General features: G+C 42.1%; 1 protein-coding gene across 1 annotated transcript in view; it reads left to right on the forward strand.

Moving 5' to 3' along the window:
• The first annotated feature begins 251 nt into the window (after positions 1–251).
• fntb (farnesyltransferase, CAAX box, subunit beta) overlaps positions 252–21,101 on the forward strand; it is a 90,278-nt gene continuing 69,428 nt past the window's right edge. The window contains exon 1 of the mRNA XM_072266218.1: positions 252–468. Coding sequence (XP_072122319.1) covers positions 370–468 — 99 coding nt within the window. The 5' untranslated portion in view covers positions 252–369. The remainder of the gene's footprint in view (positions 469–21,101) is intronic.

Here is a 21,101-nt window from a genome sequence, read left to right on the forward strand (position 1 = left end):
AAAAACAGTTAAATCATAAAGAAATTATACTTTATCTATTTCTATAGGAATAGAAAAACAATGCTTCGATGGGGAAATTTATAAGTTTCTGCTCTTTTCAAATAGTCGTACGGAAAGGAATGATCATTTCGAACCGGTTCACGAATCCTGGGTTAAGAAGGCAAAAGCCGACAAAAAGCGGAGACTTGCAGCGGAAGATTGGGCTCGTCAATCTCCGGAGACGTACAACGCGTTTGGGCGTAGCAGAGCGAAGGTTTGTCCCTTCTGGGCTCCGGTCGGATTTACCGGTGATTGGAAGTCATGTTGAATCGAGTTTGAGCGGAGAAATAGAGAGGGTGGCACTAGTAGGGTTACACTGCTTTTATTGTCATGGCGGAGGGAACTACGCCACTGAGGTGCTTCCGTGAGGATCACTTCAAAGAAAAATTTAACGACGAAAATGTGGTAACAGTAACTTCAGTCGAGCAGGTGAGGAGATATGGGTGCCAGGATGGGCGTAGGCCGCGCCGTGTACCTTGCTGGGAGCTGTAGTTCTGGTTATGTTCGGAGGTTCTCTGTCTATAGCAAATAGACTACAGTTCCCAGAAGGTATCAATTTTACTTTCACTCGTGTATATCTTTTCTAACCTAGTTGAAGCGCAACAGTTCAAAAATTTGTTTTTATGTGCAAAGTTTAATAGTATACTTGGCGAATTCTCCGTAAGAAACACACTTCACTTTTTTTTAAAGATGTTGCAAGATATATTAAACTCAATACAAAATAAATGAATGCGGGTTTAGGTGGTTGTGATTTTCTTTGTAACAGCCAGGGAACATTTCGGTGCGTGTTGCATGTGGATAGAATGGAGCTGTGCGGAATGTTTGGCAGCGTTAATAGAGAAGGTGGAGAACTGGAAAGCCCATTCAATGCTAGTCTTTGAAGACTTGGGAAGTTTGCCATTCTACTTGTGGGTTGCAGGCGTCGACGGCAAAGCCAGCAATTTTCGTCCAGCCAGTACTGGGAGAGGGGATAGGTCGTTAACCGCTGCTGTCGTATAATGTTACACCTTCAATACTGAAGGGTAGTGAGGTTGGGATTGGCTTTAAGGTTGGTTCAGGTTTGTGGGGCATTGGTAAATTCTTATAACTATTAACTAACTGTGCAGTATTCCAGGGCCGTGTGTGCCTTGCAATGAGTTTTGCCCCTAAGTGTCTGCTGGCGTTTGTTTTCCTTCTGGATGAGAGAATTTGTTGTGAGTGAAGAAGCCTTGACTATTGCAATGACCACTGCATCCATTCTGAGCTGACAGTGGTGAGAATGAAACTTTAAGGTGGTCTTCAAACTACCACTGAATGGGTAGTTTTATTGTAGATTTTTCTGAACTTTCTCTTGTGTGCTGTTCTCAATGTGTAGGTGGAAGGGATTCCATCATACTCTTCACATTATCACTGGAGGTATTGGAAAGGCCTTGGGAAGTTTTGGGTGGGTTGGAGCGTGGAAACCTTACAGAAGAATACACAAACTATCCCTTTCGTTAGGAGTTGCAGTGTTTATGTGACTGGACCAGTGATATTTCTGCTTGAAAATGATGACGATGACTTGTGAGACATTGACATGCTGTTGAAAATTGTAGTTAAATTCTTTCTGTACAGTTTAGTTAAGTGTAGCTAAAGTTGGGTCACAAAACTTGAGTTATTGTAGTATTATCTTCATAATTCTTGACTTTTTTTCAATAAGTGGTGATTTTATAGTCATAGAATCATAAGAGTATTGCAGCACCCAAACAGGCCCTTTGGCTCATCTAGTCAGTGCCCATCTGGGTCCTCTGTCTAGTCTCACCTACCTACACCCAGATAATAGTCCTCCGTACCTCTCCTATGTATGTACCTATCCAAGTTTCAGTTGAACCTACATCTATCATTTCTTCTGGCAGCTCGTTCCACACTCACGCCACCTTCTGAGTGCAAAAGATCCCCTTAAATATTTCACTTTTCACTGTAAATCCATGACCTCTATTTCTAGTCTCAGCCAACATGAGAGGAAAAGTGCATGCATTCATCCCATCTATGCCCCTCGTAATGGTGAGTGCATGTATAATGTCTCCCCTCATTATTTTATGTTCCAAGGAATAAGGTCCTGACCTATTAATAAATAGGTCAGCAATACTGTCCTGAAAATTATGTTGGTAAGTGGTGACTCTTTGCATGCCGCTCCAACAGGAATCATAAAATATTCCAATTTAGGACTACTACAGCCACAGCCATGGATAATTCAGAAAGAAACATCGTTTTAAGATGTTCTAAAAAAAAAATCTATTGATCCTCAAGATCGACAGACCCTGGCAGCAGTCTCGGGTCAGGAGTGCAGTTCCCCACTACGAAAATGGAAGCATGGAAGGCGTACTGGTCTACAGGTACAATTGAAAAGCAGAGGCCTTAGAACCCCAGCTGCAACTATCCTCCTGGCCAATGTACAGTCTCTGGAAAATAAAACTGAAGATTTCAAAGCAAGATTGAAGTACCAGAGGGAGATTAGGGACTGTTGTATACTTTGCTTCACAAAACATGGCTCTCTTTCGCAATTTCAGATACAGCACTGCAGCCTGATGGTTTCACCATTCTCCACAAAGACAGGTCAATCGAGTCTTTTAAAGGTAGATGAGGGGGAGCATGTTTCATGATTAACTTATTGTGTTACTCAGATGTGACAGTTCTGTCTCAGTTCTGTTTTCAAGAACATACCAGACATAGCCAAACCAAAAGCTGCGAATGAACCAGGCGATTCATTGTCTGCTGAGGGCTAGATCTGTGGCATTTAAGATCCAGAACTGTAGAAGAAATCCAGGTACAACCTACGGAAGACCATCTTAAGAGTGCAAAATCAATTCAGATTGAAGTTAGAACTGGAATCAGATGCAGGTCAGCCTTTACAAGTTATTACTTCCTGCAAGGTGAAACCTAGCAACATGAATAGCTGTGATGCTTTACTCCAAGGTGAACTCAATGCCTTTTATGTACGCTTTCAAATGGAGAAAAGAAGTACACCTGTGTAGATCCCTGCAGCACCTGGTGACCCTGAGATCACAGTCTCAAAGGCCAATGTCAGAGCATCCTTCATGATGGTGAACCCTTGCAAGGAGCCAGGCCCTGATGGTGTAATGAAGTGCCTTGAGAGGGTGGTCATGGGTGGAATCAACTCTTGCCTAAGCAAGGACCTGGACCTGCTGCAGTTTGCCTATTGCCACAATAGGTCTATTGCAGATGGATCCTCACTTGGCTTTGGATCACCTAGACAATAGCAATACCTACACCAGCTGACTGTTGATGACAGCTTGGTGTTCAACACCACCATTCCCTTAGTACTAATAAATGAGCTCCAAATCCTGGGCCCCACCCCTCCCTCTAAAACTGAATCCACAACTTCCTCTTCGGGAGACCACAGTTAGTGCAGATTGGAAATAACATGTTTTCCTCACTGACAATCGACTCCTCAAGGTTTTGTGCTGAGCTCACTGCTCTAGTCATTCTACACCCACAACTGTGTGGCTAAACATAGCTCAGATGCCATCTATAAATTTGCCAGTGACACAACTGTTGTTGGCAGAATTTCAGATGATGCCGAAGAGGCGTACAGGAGTGAGATAGATTAGCAGGTTGAGTGACATTGAAACAACAACCTTTCACTCAATGTCAGGAGCACCAAGAAATTGATTGTGGACTTCAGGAAGGGGGAAGCTAAGGGAACAACACACCAGTACACATCAAGGCATCAGCAGTGAAAAGGATGAGCAGTTTCAAAGGTTCAAAAAGTTCAAAGGTTCATTTTATAATCAAGTATGTATGCAGAATACAACACTGACATTTGTCTTCTCTGGGTGGCCAGAGAATGCAGAAAACCATATAAGTAGTTGAAAGAAAGACTTGCAAACCCCAAACACCCCCAAATCCTCCCTTGCACAAAATTTTAACTGGTCACCCAAACCCCCCCCCAGCCCACTAATTGGTATTCACCTGGAAATCAGTTTCAGGTTCTTGAGTGTCAATATCTCTGAAGGTCTATGCTGGACCCAACATAAAGATGCAATTACAAAGAAGGCTCGGCAGTGATTATATTTCATTCGGAGTTTGAGGAGACTTGCTCTGTCACCAAAGACTCTTGTAAATCAAAGGTTTCAAAGGTACATTTAATATCAGAGAAACATATACAGTATACATCCTGAAATGCTTTTTCTTCACAACTATCCACGAAAACAGAGGAGTGCCCCCAAAGAGTGAATGACAGTTAAATGTTAGAACCTCACAGTCCCTCCCAGCTTCCCTCCCTCCCGTGCATAAGCGACAACAAGCAACGACCCCCCCCACTGAAAAAAAAAACATCAGCACCCACCACTGAGCACTCAAACGTGAGCAGAGCAACAGCAAAGACACAGACTTGCAGTACTCCAAAGACTACTCGCTCACCTGGTATTCAACATACCACAGGCTCTCTCTCTCTCTCTCTCTCTCTCCCTAAAAAGGGAGAAAGGTGTCTCACAGCGAAAGGGGAGACATAACAAACAACTTGCTGGTTGACGATGTTAAAAGTCCATTGCATCATTTTTTCTGAGCTCTGTGCCCAAAGATCTTGGGTCTCTAGGCGTACAGCCTTAGATTTTCCATCTCCCACAACACACTGATATGCCTGGACACTGACCTCCGATTTCACCCCCCCCCCCCCCCGGGGTCTCCAGAGGCATGAAATCTCGAACCTCTGAAGGCAAGTGAAGCTCTGAGGCCGCCCCCTTCGCGTGCCGAATAACGGCCAGTCGTGAAACCCCGAGAGCGGGTCTCATTCCCACAAAGAACCGTAGTCAGCGTGTAACTCCAGGTCACGGTCTTCAAAAGAACCCTGAAAGGGAAAAACAGAGATATTAAAGATGGAAATAAAGCTGTTTCCGAAGATGCAAGCAAAAGAGTTGTCATTAGGCGCCATTATCTCCTCCTAAGCTACTCCATCGAAATGTGTACAGATTTACCGTAGAGCACATTCTAATTGATTGCATCACCATCTGGTACGGAGGGGCCACAGCACAAAATCGGAAAAAGCTGCAGGAAGTTGCAAACTCAGCCAGCTCCATCATGGGCACTAGCCTCCAAAGCATCAAAGACACCTTCAAAAGGCGATGCCCAAAAAGACAGCATCCATCATTAAGGACCCTCATCACCCAGGGTATGCCCTCTTTTCATTGCTACCATCAAGGAGGAGATGCAGGTACTTCATTGTTTCAGGAATAGCTTCTTGCCCACCGTCATCAGATTTCTGAGTGGACAATTAACCCATGTGCACCACCTCACTTTTTTCTCTTTTTGCACTACTTAATAAAAATCTATAAATTACAAGATATTTGAATAAGTATGTGTTGCAATGTACTGCTGCTGTAAAATAGCACATTTCATGTCATATGCCAGTGGTATTAAATCTGACTCTGACCTATTAAACGTTTCCCTTTTATTCTGGTTAAGATAGAGGCAGTGTTGGAGCTTCTGAAAAAAAAATTAGGATAGATGATTTCCTGGGGCCCGATGGAATATACCCCAGGTTACACAGGAAGCAAAAGAATAGGTTGCTGGAGAGTTGACGATGATCCTTGAGTCTTCCCTGGCCACAAGAGTAGAACTAGAGGATTGGAGAATGGCAGTGTTCCATTGTCCAAGAACTGTAATAGGGATAATCCTGGGAATTAAAGACCAGTGAGTTTTATGGAGATGGGCAAACTAATGCAGAGGATTCTTGGGGAAAGGATTTATGAGCATTTAGAGAAGCAGTTTTATTGGGGTCATCAGCATTGATTTGTGACAGGTTGTGCATCGCAAGCCTGACAGCTTTTAGAGGAGGTGACTAATAAATTGATAAGGGTACAGCAGTAGAGCTGGTGTGTATGGGTTTTTAAGGCATTTGATGAGGTTCTCCATGGTAGGCTTATGCAGAAAGTCATGAGGCATGGTGTCCGTGGAAACTTGGTTGAGTGGATTCAGAATTGACTTGCCCACAGAAAGCAGAGGGGCAGTGAGAAGTCTTGTACATCTCATTTCTTGTCAAAGGAGACAGGAGTCAGAGAATTTTTTATGAACATTGGATCACTTTATCAATGCTGACCATTTATTAATTGCTGATACATTTAAGTAACTGTAAATTTTTTCATTACTTGTACATCTCTCTGGATTCCTAGATCCACAGTATAACTCTCATGCCATCAAGTATTTAGTGAAGTGGCAATGAATATATAACAGTATAGCACAGGAACAGATCCTTGATCCACAATATCTCTGCTGAACGTGATGCCAAATCGAACTATATCTCTTTTGTCTGTCCATTATCCAGATCTCCCCATTTCTTGCATATTCATGACATATGTCTACCACTAGCAACCCGTTACAGGCACCTACCACTCTGTTATTTTTTTTTAAAAGGAAGAAACTTGGCCCAACATCTCATCTAAACATTTCCCCCTCTCATTTTAAATACATGTCCTTCAATATTTGACATTTCTATCCTGGGAAAAGTACTAATTAATCTGACTGTCCTTCTCATAATTTGATAGATTTTTATCAGGCCTTCCCTCAGTCTGACACTCCAGAGAAAACAGCCCAAGTTTCTCCAGCCTCTCCTAATTCAGACAGCATCATAGTCAACCTCTTCTCTGCCCTTTCCAAAGCCAGAATTAACTGCGATACTCAATATACAGCCTAATCAAAGTTTTGTATCACTGCAAAATGACTTCCTTACGCTCAATGCCCTGACCAATGAATTAAGCATGCCATATTCCTCCTCTACACTACACTTGTCTGGCCACTTTTCAGGTAGCTACGGACTTGGACCTCAAGATCCCTCAGTACATCAACACTGTTAAGGGTCCTGCTAGTAACTATACTTTCTCCTTGCACTTAACTTCCCAAAGTGCAACACCTCAGCTTTAACGCCATCTGCCGCCTCTCCATCTACATCTGCAGCTGCTCTACATCCCTGTTGTATTCTTTGATAGCCATCTACACTGTCCACAACTCTAATCATTTTACACTGTCTGTAAACTTACAATCCCACCCCATCCATATTTTAAGTTATTCATATATATATTTTCAGCAACATAGATTCCAACACCAGATCACTGATCACACATCAGCCAGAATAACATGTTTCCACCACTACTCTCTCTCTATCATGGGCAAGCCAATTCTGAATCCAAACTGTCATGCATCTTTCTATGCAAGATCAGCAAACATTGAGGGACGTTGTCAAATACCTTACTGAAGTCCATGTAGGGAATATCCACTGTCTTGCTCTCATCAATCACCTTTGTCATCATAAAAAAAGTTTTCAGTCAAGTTTGCAAGACATGACCTACTCCCCACAAAGCCATGTTGATGGTCCCTGATTAACCATGTTTATAAAATGTGCTCTAATCCTATTCATAAGAATCCTCTCCAGCAGTTTTCCTCCCCCCGAAGTGAGATTCGTTGATCTATAATTTCTTGGATTATCATCCCTTTTTCCCTTAAAGTATGGAACAACTTCAGCTCTCTCCAGACTTCTTGGTCTTTAAAAACAGGTTGAGGATATAGAGATCATGAAACTACTCCCTTCCCTGTTTCAAAAACCTGGTAATCGGGATCCCTTTTTCCCTTAAAGTATGGAACAACTTCAGCTCTCTCCAGACTTCTTGGTCATTAAAAACAGGTTGAGGATATAGAGATCATGAAACTACTCCCTTCCCTGTTTCAAAAACCTGGTAATCGGGATCTGGGGGTGGGATAAGGCAGCTTGTCAGCCTGAATGCTCTTCAAGAGACCCAGCAGCAAGTTCCTTGATCGAAAAATCCCTGAAACATTAGCATGCCCTATTTTAGTGTCATATTCCTCCATGTTCTCTGTTAATGCTGACACTATGTCCTAGTTTAAGAAAGCAGGAAAAGGCACTGAGGAAATTGAGATAGAGCAGTCAGGAATTCTGGTTACAGCATTCTGTTGATGCAAGTGAGGAGAAAGTTTGAGAAGTCCATCCACCCTGCCGTTTTAACTTTCCATTCTGAAGGTAGTAATTATGACTCACTTATTTTGGATGCTGGTTTGATGCTGTTATCTTGCACTTCACAACCACGCAGACTGACATTGGGAGCTGCTTACTTATCAGAAGGAAATACTGCCTTCAAGCTTGCTTTTATCTTTCATGCACATTAATTTTCAGTGGCTTTTTAAATAATCAGTAAAAGAAATGTTGACCGTTTTCTTTCTCTTTTATCATGTAGCATTATTTATTGAGCCCAGTGCTGCCCAACATAGAGGCTGGTTTAGAGAGCAGAAGCGGATTGTGGAAATTGAAATATACAATGGTTTTCTTGCATTTATGCAAGTTTTATTCAACCTGCTATTTGTGAAAATGCAAGTTCCTCATCTTTTGCCATTGTGATTATATGAAATTTAGCTGTACAGATTAGAAATAAAACAAATATTTTATGAAATGTCAATGGACACAAGATAAAGTAGAAAATACTGGAAATGTTCAACAGGTCAGGCAGCACTTCAGAAGGAGAAACAGTGTTACAGGGTCAATAATCCTTCATCAAAATTAGAGAATTAAGGAACAAGTATGTTTTGTATTCTGGTGAGAAAAGTTAGGATAAGGTAGTGATCAAATTTGTCCAAGTGACATAATTGGAAGTGCCTATATTTTCCAATGAAGTTCTATCCAAACTTGAGAACCTCTCACATCTGTCTGGACACATTGCAACCTATGGGATACAATATTGAATTCTACAATTTTAGATAACACTTTTTCCATTTGTCAGAAACTGTTTTAACTTTTTCTGTCTCTTTTTCTCTCCACTGATACCACTTGATCTGCTAAGTATTTATAGTGTTCTCTTTTGTTCCAGGTTTCTAATAATTGGTCTGTTGTGCCTCTCCCAGTGTATTATGCTTTTTTTTTGTATATTATTATCTTTATAATTGCCCCTATTCATCTTATCATTCATTAATTGCCCCTATATGGCTCCGGAAGTATTGTCATCTGGACAATACTTGCACCTATCACAGATATTCCATTTGTTTTTTCTACCCTTCTGCTCTCTGCAACTTAAATAAGAAGCGCATTTCTTATTTCTCCATTTCCAAATAAAGAATCACTCCCCTTTGGCATATGCTGCCTGACCTGCTCAAGGGTTGCAGTTCTTTAATTTAACCATAGATTTGCACCATCAAGTCCGGCTCTGTCACAAACCCTCTTACAAACTTGGCTCATTAGCTAACTTTGTTAACAGCTACATACTGAGAAGGTCACCTTTCATAAGGAATATATGTCTAGGGTCAGTATGATTTGGGTTCAACCAAACTGAAAAGTTGGGATGCTCCGGTTAAGGACTATTGATAGTAATGAATGCTGAGTAAATACCACCCCATACACAATTATCGGTCACGAAGAAATGATAGATCGTACACCAGCAAAAGATTATGAAGTAAGTATATTTACCAACATTTCAACTTTAACAAATGAATAGACTGGATGTACCACACTGTTCCTGATTAATGCTCAGCAGAATGAGCATTTTGCTCAGGAGGAACGTCTCAAAAGCAACTCTGAACACCAGCTGAATGAACAAGATTTTCAAAATATTCTCCCCATTTCTCTCCTTTAATGCTCCCGCAATCCTTCTCACAATGGGAGTATTTGTTTCTACAAGAATAGAAACTTCATCTTTTTCAACTGGATCTGGGCAGACCACTGGTGTATCAATAGTCTCAGTTACTCCAACATCTGCTTCCAAAAACTCTGGTTTTGCCATCGTACGGGTACTCATCAGTACTGAGCCTCCAAATCTCAAGGGCACTGAGAGGCATCAATGGTGAATGCGTCAAATACTGGCTGTAAAAGGATCTATAAAATAATTTGAGAAGCTGTGTCCAGTATGGCTCTAGCATCAATACCTTCCATCAATATAGATACATAAGAGCATGGTCCCACTAAACCTGCAGAAATAGTGTTTTGCACTTTATAATTTCCTTTAATACAGTGATTGGAATGTGTTCTCTGAGATGCTAGGCTGTGCCTTTACTGGGTCCCTCTGTAGTTTTGCTTCTTTTCCTCTGTGACTAAACACTGACTTCTTGAAGATTTTGCTGTCCCTCACAGTTTCCTTTGAAATGTCCCATCTTCTCCACAGCTGAAACAGAAAATACCAGTCGCCTCTTTAGTCAAAAGACCCTTTTTAGCAGCATTCCTCTGCATAGCAAGTCCTACAGGTGGGTTGGGTTTCCCAAAGCACGTGTCACGTTTAGCTGAAACATTAGCAGATATCCATCGAGTTAGTTCAGCTCAAAGGCTTTTCACCTCATTCCTCAAAAGGTCTATCTATCTCTGTGGCATAGGGGGTCACTTTAGCAACAGAGGCTACCACTGAAGACCCTGCACTGCTTTTGGAAATGTACCACTTCTCAATCATGTTCTCCTCCTCTCTGTCTTCCCTGAGTAACTCGGTAAGAGATGGAGGAGGGCACACCTTATGGATCGTTCGAATATGTAGAGCAATCACATCATGTGACAGTGTGCCCTTCACAAGTTGCTCCACCCTCAAGCAATTTCTCTCAGACAGTTGAATGTTCCCTTTGTGGCCCAAACCCTGCAGCAGCTTTTCCAACCGGAAAAGTTAGGCAGACAGCTCTCTCCTTCCCCCTGGAATGTGTGCCTCAATTTCAACATAAGATTGGCTGAACTTTCAGTAGTGCCAAAAGCATCTTTCAGAGCTTGTGTGTGATTGGCTGATGTGGCTAATGGGGTTTCTGCCTTTAGGAACCTCACTATATCAGCCGCTGGACCCTTTAAACTCTACCAGGTTCTGTTTTTTCATATTATCTGAGCACTGCTATTCATTCAGTAACTGAGATGTCTACTCAGCCCAGGCATTGTTTTCTTCTGCACTGCGTGTGGGCCTAACTCCAGTGACATGCTCAGCTCTCTGCAGGTACACCTTGCCATTTATCAGCCAGTGATGTAATAACCAAAACCAGCTCAGAACTTAAAGCAACAACTGAAGGACTTATTAGACCTCTTCTCTGACAACTACTGCAATGACAACTACTGCAATAATGACAACTACTGCACAGAGTCTTGTCATCTTCAGAAGTTTTTGGATGACTCTGCCATAGTTGGATGCATCAGCAAGGGAGATGAGGTTGAGTACAGGGCTACGGTAGGAAACTTTGTCACATGGTGTGAGCAGAATTATCTGCAGCTTAATGTGAAAAAGACTAAGGAGCTGGTGGTAGACCTGAGGAGAGCTAAGGTACCGGTGACCCCTGTTTCCATCCAGGGGGTCAGTGTGGACATGGTGGAGGATTACAAATACCTGGGGATATGAATTGACAATAAACTGGACTGGTCAAAGAACACTGAGGCTGTCTACAAGAAGGGTCAGAGTCGTCTCTACTTCCTGAGGAGACTGAGGTCCTTTAACATCTGCCGGACGATGCTGAGGATGTTCTACGAGTCTGTGGTGGCCATTGCTATCACGTTTGCTGTTGTGTGCTGGGGCAGCAGGCTGAGGGTAGCAGACACCAACAGAATCAACAAACTTATTCGTAAGGCCAGTGATGTTGTGGGGATGGAACTGGACTCTCTCATGGTGGTGTCTGAAAAGAGGATGCTGTCTAAATTGCATGCCATCTTGGACAATGTCTCCCATCCACTACGTAATGTACTGGGTGGGCACAGGAGTACATTCAGCCAGAGGCTCATTCCACCTAGATGCAACACAGAGCGTCATAGGAAGTCATTCCTGCCTGTGGCCATCAAACTTTACAACTCCTCCCTTGGAGGGTCAGACACCCTGAGCCAATAGGCTGGTCCTGGACTTATTTCCTGGCATAATTTACATATTATTATTTAACTATTTATGGTTCTATTACTATTTATTATTTATGGTGCAACTGTAACGAAAACCAATTTCCCCCGTGATCAATAAAGTAAGACTATGACTATGACTTCTCCTCACTTTGCAGGCAACAAGAACACTTGGCTGTAAAGTCTTCACCCTTAGCTGCATACCCCACTTCTCTAGAGCTATGAACTGGCCATGGCTCCGCCTTTCCAGGTGCCTCTATCTTATTGGGCAGCACAATTTCAATCACGTCACTGGTAGTCTGGACTAACATGACATCCTTATCAGCTGATTGGTCAAAACACTGTTCTATCAGCATAACTTTCCCCAATACTTTTACAGTTTTCCCCCGCCATCGGAAGGTAGAGCGTTCCTATGAAACGGTTCGTAAGCCGGAATGTCGTAAAGCGAAGAAGCAATTACCATTTATGGGAAAAATTTGTGAGTGTTCGCAGACCCAAAAATAACCTGTCAAATCATGCCAAATAACACATAAAACCTAAAATAACAGTAACATATATTAAAAGCAGGAATGATATGATGAATACACAGCCTATATAAAGTAGAAATACCTTGTACTTTTCCACAATCATTGCTGCACTGTTCTCCGTAGCGAAAATCTCACTCAAGTGCTGTCGGCAGAAACACGGCACAAGCACTGTCGGCAGAAAATCTCACGCAAGTGCTCTCCAGTAACCTTTAAGCTATGAAGCTGCCAAATCATACCAAATAACACACAAAAATACACAGCCGATATAAAGTAGAAATAATGTATGTACAGTGTAGTGTCACTTACTGGAATTGGGACAGCACCGAGCACACTGATGATGGTGTGTTAGGCTGAGTCGGCGGAGGTTGGGGTGGTGCAATGGCCCCCACCCTCCAGGCAGCGAACCATACCGATCCACGAAGCATGCAGGGGTACAGCGGTAGTCGGGACGCATCCAGCAGATCTTTAAGAAAAAAGCCGAAATAAACAAGCTAATTAATTAGGTGCCGTCCGGCACATAAATGTCGGCCCAGATCAGAGGCGATTGCTGATTGCGTCGCCTCTGATCTGGGCCGACATTTACATGCCGGGCGGCACCTAATTAATTAGCTTGTTTATTTCGGCTTTTTTTTCTTAAAGATGTGCTGGGTGCCTCCCGGCTACTGCTGCATTCTACACGAATTGGTATCTGTCCGCGGCCTGGGGGTTGGGGGTGGTGGGACACGGTGTCATCTCATCATTGATCAGGCCAGGAAGGTCATCTTCTTCTATGTCTGCCTGCCTCGATGTCGAAGGTCGAGGTTCGTCGTCAGCTGCGGCTGACGTGGAAGGCTTGAAAAACAACAGTGTGCTTGACTGCTGAGCCTTGTGCATTTTTCTATCATACAGTTCTTTGTAAACCATCTTGCAAATATGCCCTAAACCGACGTACCCTTTCAAAATTAAAGTCGTACTTATCGTTGCAGCGAAAATCTCACGCAGTTGCTTCATGTTCAGTTCCTGGACGATTTCACTTTCGGTCCGTTCGCTACTGCATTTGGTTTCAATTGTTATCCTTTCCTCTTCCAATAGCATCGCTCTTCATCTATCAGTTCTTGGTCATGGGATGCCAAAACCTCTTCAACATCATCTTCGTCATCTTCCACAAGCCAAACTCACTTTGTCCTTACTTTGTTCACCACGATCGAAACTCTTAATTATGTCTAGTTTTACGCTAAGTGTAACACCCTTACGAGTTTTTTTAGGCTTTTCCGATACCTTAGAACTCATCTTTCTAATGGCTGCTCATAGGCACGTGTTTAAGCAGTGCCGGCTAGAATGCCGTTCCGAATCCGGGGGAGAGCGGCTGCTCGGGGCGCGCGCTGCTTTTTTTTTGCGTGCTGCCTTTTATCACGCGCTGCTTTTCTGGTAACAGTGAAAACACCTTCTGTTAGCGAAAACAGGGAACTAATTAGGTCTTTCGTAACAGTGAGGTTTCATAAAGCGAACGTTCAAAAAGCAGGGGACACCTGTACAGAACTCAGCACTCTAGGTAACAGTTTGGCAGGAATTCAAACATCCGTCCCACTCAGAACACAAGCGTTACTCATGGATATGCTTTCCGAATCGTACCAAGCCTTAACCTCTGTGGCATTCATAATAAAGTACCTCAATTATGACACACCTTACTTTCCACAAACACTAGTTTAAACACTGGCTTTAACACACAAAGAAGCTGCTTGTAGAGCATTCACACAGCGTCAGATCCTAGACAAGCCCCCACATGCAACCCTCTCACTGGGCTCATATACAAACTCGGCTCATTAGCTAACTCTGCTAACAGCCACATGACTCAGCGGTGCGAAGGCCACCTTTTATAAACAATGTGCATCTAAGGTCGGTATGATTTGAGGTTCAACCAAACAGGAAAGTTGGTATGTTCTAGTTAAGGAACATTGATTGTAGCGAATGCTGTGTAAATACTACCCCATACACAATTATCAGTTGCCAAGAAATGACAGGCACAAAATTATAAAGGAAGTATATTTACCAACATTAACCAGCATCATAAAGGAAGTATATTTACCAGCCCCGACTAGGAGTTGAGGATGCCATCGTCTACCTGCTGAACCGTGTCTCCGTCCACCTGGACAAGCCAGCGAGCACTGTGAGGGTCATGTTTTTTGACTTCTCCAGTGCGTTCAACACCATCCGCCCTGCTCTGCTGGGGGAGAAGCTGACAGTGATGCAGGTGTCATGGATTCTTGATTACCTGACTGGCAGACCACAGTACGTGTGCTTGCAACACTGTGTGTCTGACAGAGTGATCAGCAGCACTGGGGCTCCACAGGGGACTGTCTTGTCTCCCTTTCTCTTCACCATTTACACCTCGGACTTCAACTACTGCACAGAGTCTTGTCATCTTCAGAAGTTTTCGGATGACTCTGCCATAGTTGGATGTATCAGCAAGGGAGATGAGGCTGAGTACAGGGCTACGGTAGGAAACTTTTGTCACATGGTGTGAGCAGAATTATCTGCAGCTTAATGTGAAAAAGACTAAGGAGCTGGTGGTAGACCTGAGGAGAGCTAAGGTACTGGTGACCCCTGTTTCCATCCAGGGGGTCAGTGTGGACATGGTGGAGGATTACAAATACCTGGGGATACGAATTGACAATAAACTGGACTGATCAAAGAACATTGAGGCTGTCTACAAGAAGGGTCAGAGCCTTCTCTATTTCCTGAGGAGACTGAGGTCCTTTAACATCTGCCGGACGATGCTGAGGATATTCTACGAGTCTGTAGTGGCCAGTGCAATCACGTTTGCTGTTGTGTGCTGGGGCAGCAGGCTGAGGGTAGCAGACACCAACAGAATCAACAAACTCATTTGTAAGGCCAGTGATATTGTGAGGATGGAACTGGACTCACTGACGGTGGTGTCTGAAAAGAGGATGCTGTCCAAGTTGCATGCCATCTTGGACAATGTCTCCAATCCCATAATGTACTGGTTGGGCACAGGAGTACATTCAGCCAGAGACTCATTCCACCGAGATGCAACACAGAGCGACATAGGAAGTCATTCCTGCCTGTGGCCATCAAACTTTACAACTCCTCCCTTGGAGGGTCAGACACCCTGAGCCAATAGGCTGGTGTTGGACTTATTTCCTGGCATAATTTACATATTACTATTTAATTATTTGTGGTTTTATTACTATTTAATTATTTATGGTGCAACTAACGAAAACCAATTCCCCCTGGGATCAATAAAATATGACTAACAAACAGCTGACAGAAAAAGAAAAGAAAAATAAAAGGCCCTTTACAGTTAAACCAGTCCAATGTGCTCGTAACCATTGGAGCTCATTTTTGAAGTTGCTGGGTGAGTAGCTGTACTCACATGCTAAACCCATGTCTGCATGAAAGTTACCAGCCACAGTATGGACTTCCCTTGAAGACAATCTCGAACAAACTGCTAACTCAGAAGTATTGGTGCTTCCTCCTTGGAGCCATCCTTCTGCACAAAGGACTTCTTACAAAGAGGTCTCTCCTTCGGGCAGCATTTTGCAGGCATCCTCCCTTGTACCCCACTCCCACTAAAAGGCACTAAACCAGACTACTGTCCTTCAGAAATCTGAGTTGCAGCACGTACACAGACAAACCTGATTGGCTGACGCAACATTCCTAAGTTGGACAACATAGCTCCTTTAGCCGAAGCCAAAACACTTTTACTAGCAGGACACACTGCTTTTTGCAGAAAACAGCTAAAATAAAAAGAAAATCTCAAAACATAGCAGTAAAAATTGACCCAGTTTTTTTGTTAACTTTAATTATGATTCTTGGAGTTCACTGTAATTTTTTTGGATGAAATATGCATGACACTTTGATTAAAATTTATTGTATTTGGGTGAAAGCTCTTCATGGAGGGAAGGTGAGAATCTGGAGTAGACATCACCTACCAGGAGTAGTAAGACAGACATGGGCTTTAAGGGAAAATCCCAGGAGGTAATGGAATAAATATAGAATGATACTCTGGAGGGGTGAAGAGGTGCTCTTGTGGAGCATAAATGTAGTCATGACTGACCAATTTCTGTGCTATATATTTGAAGTAACAGTGCCTGCAACTTTGCCTTCCGTATTGGTCATAAATTTGAAAGCAAACAAGGTCAAAAATCATTACCATAGAAACTACAGCACAGAAACAGGCCCTTTGGCCCTTCTTGGCTGTGCCGAACCATTTTCTGCCTAGTCCCACTGACCTGCACATGGACCATATCCCTCCATACACCTCCCATCCATGTATCTGCCCAATTTGTTCTTAAATGTTAAAAAAGAACCCGCATTTACCACCTCGTCTGGCAGCTCATTTCATACTCCCACCACTCTCTGTGTGAAGAAGCCCCCCCTAATGTTCCCTTTAAACTTTTCCCCCCTCACCCTTAACCCATGTCCTCTGGTTTTTTTCTCCTCTTGCCTCAGTGGAAAAAGCCTGCTTGCATTCACTCTATCTATACCCATTATAATTTTATATACCTCCATCAAATCTCCCCTCATTCTTCTACGCTCCAGGGAATAAAGTCCTAACCTATTCAACCTTTCTCTGTAACTGAGTTTCTCAAGTCCCGGCAACATCCTTGTAAACCTTCTCTGCACTCTTTCAACCTTATTTATATCCTTCCTGTAATTTGGTGACCAAAACTGAACACAATACTCCAGATTCGGCCTCACCAATGCCTTATACAACCTCATCATAACATTCCAGCTCTTATACTCAATACTTCGATTAATAAAGGCCAATGTACCAAAAGCTCTCTTTACGACCCTATCTACCTGTGATGACACTTTTAGGGAATTTTGTATCTGTATTCCCAGATCCCTCTGTTCCACTGCACTCCTCAGTGCCTTACCATTAACCCTGTATGTTCTATGTTGGTTTGTCTTTCCAACGTGCAATACCTCACACTTGTCAGTATTAAACTCCATCTGCCATTTTTCAGCCCATTTTTCCAGCTGGTCCAAGTCCCTCTGCAGGCTCTGAAAACCTTCCTCACTGTCTACTACACCTCCAATCTTTGTATCATCAGCAAACTTGCTGATCCAATTTACCACATTATCATCCAGATCATTGATATAGATGACAAATAACAATGGACCCAGCACTGATCCCTGTGGCACACCACTAGTCACAGGCCTCCACTCAGAGAAGCAATTCTCTACCACCACTCTCTGGCTTCTTCCATCGAGCCAATGTCTAATCCAATTTACCACCTCTCCATGTATACCTAGCGACTGAATTTTCCTAACTAACCTCCCATGCGGGACCTTGTCGAAGACAATATCCACTGCCTTCCCTTCATCCACTTTCCTGGTAACCTCCTCGAAAAACTCCAACAGATTGGTCAAACATGACCTACCACGCACAAAGCCATGTTGACTCTCCCTAATAAGCCCCTGTCTATCCAAATGCTTGTAGATTCTGTCTCTTAGTACTCCCTCCAATAACTTACCTACTACTGACGTTAAACTCACCGGCCTATAATTTCCCGGATTACTTTTCGATCCTTTTTTAAACAACGGAACAACATGAGCCACTCTCTAATCCTCCGGCACTTCACCCGTAGACAGCGACATTTTAAATATTTCTGCCAGGGCCCCCGCAATTTCAACACTAGTTTCCTTCAAGGTCCGAGGGAACACTCTGTCAGGTCCCGGGGATTTATCCACTTTAATTTTCCTCAAGACAGCAAGCACCTCCTCCTTTTCAATCTGTACAGTTTCCATGGTCTCACTACTTGATTCCCTCAATTCCATAGATTTCATGCCAGCTTCCTTAGTGAATACAGACGCAAAAAACCTATTTAAGATCTCCCCCATTTCCTTTGGTTCTGCACAAAGCCGACCACTCTGATCTTCAAGAGGACCAATTTTATCCCTTACAATCCTTTTGCTCTTAATATACTTGTAAAAGCTCTTTGGATTATCCTTCACTTTGACTGCCAAGGCAACCTCGTCTTCTTTTAGCCCTCCTGACCTTGTATTTTACCTTGTATTCTGTTATGTATCAAAATCATCTTTAAAACATACTAGGAATTAAGCTGGCATGAAAAAAAAATTTGCATTTTCTTGAAATTTGCATTGAAAATCAGCAGTTCATTCATTTCGAGACATTTTTAACAGCTTTGATACTTTGAGGCTGTAGAAGGGCTTTTGTAATTTATTTTGATTGGAAGGATACAAATTTCAATTAGTGAGGGCTGTAAATCAGTCCCCCAAAATAGTGCTAAATAGAATGCTGCATCATGGCAGTGTGCCAAAATAATATGTAGGTGTCTTATTATGAGAAAATACATCCTGTGGAACTGATGTGCTACTTTTGGGAAGATTTATTGCAAATTGCTAAATACTGTGTTTTCAGTACTGATTTTCCTTTTAGTGACAGCAGGCTTGTAATCAATTTAAGTAATCAGATTATTACATGGCAAAAGTAATTTAAAAACAGTATACAAATTGAATTGATAGAAAAATTGTTTTACCAACAGTAATTTTTCAATGTTCTTTGCTGTGACACTTGTTATAAACTAATGCAGCTCTGTAATCTTATTCCATCTTATAACCCTGAGGTATTTCTGTCCTCCACCAAATTTTGGCCTTTTCATACCCGTATTTTTTGTGGTGCTCCATTCAGTTGCAAAGGCTCAATCTCTGAAAATCCCAAACTAATTATCTCCTCAGTTTAATAGATTCACTGGATTTTCTGGCTCACTTTAAAACAGATTAGTATAGTTGGAATTTTTGCCAATATGGTATTTGTGCATTTTTTTTTATTTTCCCAAAGATAGAAGCAAAGTCTACATATTCAAGCAAAAAAGAGAACATACGTAGCACATCATGTATTCTCTTTGCCATTGACTTAATGGATAGGCTGCATTATGTACAGAGATAAAATAATCTAAGTTTTCAGATACTGCCTGACTTGAATGTCTGCTGCAGCATTTGTTTTTTTTCATTTAATGTTCAATATCTCCAGTAGCGTATTTACTATTATTATTGTTTTTTCTGATGTCTCTTTATAGAGAATTATGTCAGTGCTGGTTTTAAAGTAGGGTTGGTTTTACCAGTAGTGCTACTTACAGCTAAGAAAGTTCATAGATGCATTCGTTTTCAGAATTCTTAAAAGTGAAGACTTACAGAAATAGTTTTTATCAATAAATATTCTTCCTTGGGTCTGCAGATACTGACTTTGTATCTTAGGCTTTATGTTAACTGTTTCTTTCTCAATGATATTGCTCATTGCATTTTCGTGCATTACATTGGATTTGTTGCTTGCTAATGTAATAGAGAAATTGCCTAATTTAATTCCTACATTTTGTCTGCATGTGGTTTCAAATAATGGAATTTTTTTAGCATTAAGAATGGAGCTGAAGATGTTTAGTTTACCACAGTTTCCTTTATCTTGGTATGAACACTGCAGGAAGAATAAAATGTGTATGTTTGTTAATGTATTTTGTCATTTTCAATAGGATGTTCAGACAAATCTAAAGTGATCCAGCCTCATGTATAGCCAAAAGCAATGAGCAGTTATCTTAAGAGCAATTCAAATAGTCTGTTTGTGATCCCATTTGTCTGGATCACTGAATCATGTTTACTTGTTGACAAGAACGCTTTGTGCTGGACCTTCGTTTTGTCCTTGCCCTTCTCTACCCCTCTCTGCAGGCTCACCATTTGCCCGCCAAACAATTTCAAGTGTTTTATCATGGCCATACATGCCCAGGTTATAAATGCCATTAAAATTGGCCTTTTGCAGCAGCACTGCACATTACAAACATGACCAACATAAAGAACACAAATTTACATAAATTATACATGTTCAGTGACAGGGTTTTGAGATCGAAATGAAAGGTAGTTAAAATGGTATTATTTTAGTGTGTGCTCTGAAGCTTAGGAAAACATGAGATGATTTCAGTGAAAATCCTTGTGCAATTGGAACCTCGATTTCCTCACTTGCCGACCCCACTCAGTTCAGATTGACAATAACGTCTCCTCCACAATCTCCGTCAGCACAGATGCACCACAGGGCTGTGTGCTTAGCCCCCTGCCTACTCACTTTACCCTAATGACTGTGTAGCTCAGTATAGCTCCAATGCCATATTTAAGTTTGCTGATGATGCCACTGTTATTGGCTGAATCAAAGGTGGCTACGAATCAGCATATAGGAGGGAGATTGAAAATCTGGCTGAGTGGTGCCACAACAACCTCTCACTCAGTGTCACTGAGACCAAGAAGCTGATTATTGACTTTAGGAGGAGGAAAATGGAGGTCCATGAGCTAATTATTGGAGGTATTAGAGGTGGAGAGGGTCAGCAACTTTAAATTCCTCAGTGTTATTATTTCAGAAGATCTGTCCTGGCATCCAACACATATAGTGGTATGCAAAAGTTTGGGCACCCCTGGTCAAAATTTCTGTCACTGTGAATAGCTAAGCGAGTAAAAGACGAACTGATTTCCAAAAGGCATAAAGTTAAAGATGACGCATTTCTTTAATATTTTAAGCAAGATTACTTTTTATTTCCATTTTTTACAGTTTCAAAATAACAAAAAAGGAGAAGGGCCCGAAGCAAAAGTTTGGGCACCCTGCATGGCAGTACTTAGTAAAACCCCCTTTGGCAAGTATCACAGCTTGTAAATGCTTTCTGTAACCAGCTAAAAGTCTTTCAATTCTTGTTTGGGGCATTTTAGCCCATTCTTCCTTGCAA

This window comes from Mobula birostris, chromosome 1, assembly GCF_030028105.1.
Source record: "Mobula birostris isolate sMobBir1 chromosome 1, sMobBir1.hap1, whole genome shotgun sequence".
NCBI classification, from domain to species: domain Eukaryota; kingdom Metazoa; phylum Chordata; class Chondrichthyes; order Myliobatiformes; family Myliobatidae; genus Mobula; species Mobula birostris.